The sequence below is a fragment of the Loa loa genome (assembly GCF_000183805.2).
Source record: "Loa loa unplaced genomic scaffold supercont3.687, whole genome shotgun sequence".
In the NCBI taxonomy this organism is placed as follows: domain Eukaryota; kingdom Metazoa; phylum Nematoda; class Chromadorea; order Rhabditida; family Onchocercidae; genus Loa; species Loa loa.
In genome coordinates, this window is record NW_018108867.1 from 3,194 (window position 1) to 7,893 (window position 4,700).

At 33.5% G+C, this 4,700-nt stretch overlaps 1 protein-coding gene across 1 annotated transcript; it reads left to right on the forward strand.

Moving 5' to 3' along the window:
- Positions 1 to 2,074: 2,074 nt before the first annotated feature.
- LOAG_12774 (zinc finger protein) lies at positions 2,075 to 3,364 on the forward strand (the record flags this gene model as incomplete). The annotated part of the gene is made up of 2 exons (XM_003148284.1): positions 2,075 to 2,266; positions 3,099 to 3,364. Coding segments are annotated over 2 exons (458 nt in total), but the record flags the coding sequence as incomplete, so codon positions are not given.
- Between the last annotated feature and the right edge of the window lie 1,336 nt (positions 3,365 to 4,700).

The window sequence follows — 4,700 nt, forward strand, 5'->3', positions numbered from 1 at the left end:
AATATTTGACTACATTTCTGAACAGGTAGAAAGTAAGTTAACATTTTTCTTTCCAAAGTTTAGTTTCAAAAGACCGACACATCAAATATTGGGTCCAATCGTTGTCTATTATTTAATTATAATCAGTGACACATGATATCCAATTCATTACAAGATGATTTACATTTTTTCTTCTCTTGCAAGCATCTTTTTTTGCAAGTGAATATTTCCATAACAGTGCCATATAATGCAAACAGAGTTATTCAATATCGTACGGATTAAATATTCCTTTAACCAGTAACATTTATTACCAACAATCTGCCAGTTTTAATTTATGCAAATCCTTACATTTCCTCTGTCATGGAAATTTTCAAACCATCAATATTTCTAGTAATCCCAAAGCACATTCATCAAACGCCAGTTCAGAGGTCGGAAAATGAGAATTCAAAGGAGAGAAATATAAAAAAATAATTTGAATCGCACGAATTGAAAACTGTTTGAAATTGATCAACTCATCAGTTCAAAAAGAAGCCTTTTCCGACAAATGGGTTGGATAAATCACCAGTCCTATATTCCGGAATGCAGCACTGAGATCAAAATTTACTAATACCATTATTAATTAATACAATTAGTCCCCATGAAGGCTATCAAATCAAATCACTTACTTTATTGCCATAATATAATTCATTATTAAAGGCCATCTTCATCTGTTACTTGCAACATCTATTGCTGCTTTTTTTTTCTTTTTCCTCCTTTTTTTACAGAAATTCACAATTTCAAAAGGAATATAGCTTGAACGAGATTCTGAATGCACGTGTAATTCACGATTTTATGGCTCTTCTGGAATACATGTAGCTTAAACGATAATTGAATTAATAAAAGTAATAATTATTAAAATTTAAAAGTGACAATATGGTTAAGTCCTACTATATGTGCGAGATTATTTCGTGTTTGCATTGCATTATACGTTTGCATCCAGTATGTCTGCATCAACAATTGACTAACCGCTTAAAAACGAAAAACCAAATATTTCCATAACAATGCCACAAAATGCAGACAGAGTTATTCAATACCGTACGGATTAAATATTCTCATAACCAGGAATACAAATAATCCGATAGTTTCAATTTATGCAAATATTATATTATCCATGTCATTGAAACTTTCAATCTCTCACTATTTCTAGTAGTCCGAAGGCGTATTGATCGACTGCTAGTTCAGAGATCGCAAAATGAGAATTCAAAAGAGTGAAATATAAAAAAATAATTTGAATTGCATGAATTAAAATCTGTTTGAGCTTTTGGTCGTTTAATTCCAACCAATTTGAAATAAAAAGCTTCCATACAAGCATTTCTGCCATTTCAAAAATTCTGTACTACGCGTTGTTCACTGTATCGATGGCATGCATCATTTGGTTCAATCTTCTGCTATGTATCGCTTCAGTTCAAAATATTCCAGGTAAGAAATATTCATTCCATGCTCAACGGAAGGTCCACAGTAAGGGCATACTTTCCTAACACATGAAACGATCACAAAGTTCATTAAGCCAACAAAGTCACTCGGGCAAAGAGTATTTCTCAGAAAACCTTAACATTTACGACAATTTGGACGATTTAGTACTAATTGCTTCCGATACAGTTGCACATAACAGTGAATGGGAAATACTAGTGGACAATTACTGGATGTTGAGGTCAATTGCAATTAGTGGACAATTATTAGTAGTAAAGAATTATATAATGATATATCGTTTTATTCCTTTTTACTTTACTGCTTTCACTCCATTCCGCGAAGCTGAAAATGAAAGCAGTAATTAATCTATAATCGAAACTGTTCTCGCCCATACCAAGGAATGCACAACTATCCGCTGTACGGGATTCCATCAGATGTAACATTAAGACTTGGTTTCTGTCGCAAATGTATGCAAAAAGTTGAATACTTTCGCGTATTTCACGTATTTTAAATTGTTTGGAATGTGAAGATTGTTTTATGGGATTGATATCTTCTTGATCAGTTTCCTAAATGAGTCAGCTAATTACCAAATGCAGTGATTGCAAAACAAATTATAAACACAAATGTCATAACAGTTGTTTTTCAGATGTAAAAAAGTATGAGTGTCCACATGTGGACTGTAATGCGGCCATGCAGGACAAGGGTGAATATGACAAACATTTCCGAACGCACGATAAACCATTTCGTTATCAATGCAAACTTCCCGGTTGTGGGAAGGAATTCCACAAATCATGCTCATTTTCTAGACACAAGAAATTCTGTCAACACAAACCTCCGAGTAAATACTTCTTCAGTTTTAAACAATCACTGAGAAGACAATAAATATTCCCGCAGAGCTTCTCAGTTTTGCAAATTCGGCAAAGTTTTCAGCATTTATTTGTCTACTTGAAATGGATGCATGTGAAACTATATTGACGAAATATCTGTGACTATAGAGGCACTCCCATTGGCACAACGAAGTGATGTCTAACAAATGCTCATTTTGTGCCCAACGAAATGAAATCCATACTTGCGGCACACTTTAGTAGACACACGGAACCATCACAATGTCGGTCAAAGTTCATTAAGTTAGCAAGACCATTCGGGGTATGAGTATTTCTCAGGGAACGTTAACATCCATAGCAACTTGGATTTAGCACTAGTTGTCTCAGATACGATTAAATATTACAGTAAATGGGGAAATACTAATGGACAATTAACGAAAACAAACAGTAGAGAATTATATATAAACATATCATTTTAATCCCTTTCATTTTACTGCTTTTACTCATTTACATGAAGTTCAAGGTATAAGACACAAAGGATCCGAATCCGAAGCTGATCTCATTTCAGCAAAACTTTCAGATCGTTTTGAATCCCGAAATCATCGTTTTTAAAAAAAAAATGATAATTTTCAAAATTACCCTCACTCGATATTTTTTCAACACTGAGAACGAGCGTTTTGTTTTAAAAAAACATACGGTAAAAAAGTGAACAACATCTCGTAATTTAAGTTACTTTAAATGTGATTTAATAGGTCAATGATGCTAATACAGCATTTTTCAAATTATATTCATTAATTAGCGTATAAAATGATATTTTTAAACACAAACGTCGTAACAGTTTTTCAGTTGAGCGAAAGCATAAATGTCGTTATTGTACTGCAACGATACAGATGGGAAAGGAATATTCAAAACATCTTCAAACGCACAAGGAACAAGGTTTATATAAATGTACTTGGTCTACATGTGGAAAGAAATGCCGTACCCTAAAATTACTTCGAGAGCATTACGAGAAACATCAACCTAAACTTCAATGCGAAATCTGTGGCTCTTTCTTATCTTATAAGAGAGCACTACGAGAGCACAAGAAACAATACCACGGAATTAGAGGTTAGTTTTTCAATGTGTTTATGTTTAGCAAAAGAAGTTTTCAACGTGTATGTTCACATAAAAATATGTTGTAAAACATTAACGGCAGTGAAGTACAATTCAATACTTACTGTAGTGTTTTTCTGACCTAAGTAGACAACTGCTTGTCGTTTATCGCATTTGGTGTTTGGCAGTTACTGATATGACAATGGACGGAGTGACGGAATTCAAGCAATTAGCTCCTTACAGTCCGGTGAATTTAAATGCTATTGAAGAACGATAACAACAACGTCATCACAATAATGAAACGAATATTCTATTGCATTCCTTTCTATGTTTTCATCGGTTTTTTAACGCAGGTTTTTCACTACAAGCAAATGCGTGAAAAAACAAAGTACTTTATTTGATCTATAAAACCAAACAACCACTGACAGCTTACTTCGTTTAATGAGATAATTTTAGGCTCGGCTGAATGAAATCTGCATTTGGGACATACTTTAGTAGACATACGAAACCATCACATTTTCGGTCAAAGATAATTAGGTCAACAAGACCACTCGGACAATGAGTATTTCTCAGAAAACTTTACATCGTCAACAATTTGGATTTAGCACTAATTGGCTCAGATACGGTTACATATGATGGTAGATGGGGAATATTAGTGGACAATTACCGGGAACAAGTAGTAAAGAATTATATAATGATATATCGTTTTAATCCCTTGCGCTTCACTGCTTTCACTCAATTGTGTGAAGTTAAAAAAACAAGCAGTAATTAATCTAAATCGAAACTTTTCTCGCCCACACCAAAAAACTCCCAAAAAAAAATTATAAACAACAAAGATTGATTATAAACAAGAAAATTATAAACAACAAAGAATCCCAAATTCGAAGCTGATCCCATTGCAACGAAAAATTCAGAATTACCCCTCATCTGACATTTTTCCATCAGAGGAAGATATTGAGAATGAGCTTTTTGTTTTGTTTTTTTTTAAAAAAAAACATAAGGCGAAAAAATGAGGCACATCTCGTAATTTAATTCAGTTAAATTGTGACTTGATAGGTTTGATAAATGATCCTGATGCAATTATTCAAATTACATTCATTAATTGGCATATAAAATGGTACTTGCAAACATAAACGTCATATCAGTTTTTCAGTCGGGCAAAAGTATAAATGTCGTTATTGTAACGCGACCATGCAGACGAAAGAGGAATATTCAGAACATCTTGAAACGCAAAAGGAATATAACTGCACTTGGCTCGGATGTGAAATGAAATTCTGTTCCCGATCGGCACTTCAACAGCATCATAATATACATCAACCTAGACCTCAATGTGAAAAATTGTAGGCTAATCTCTTT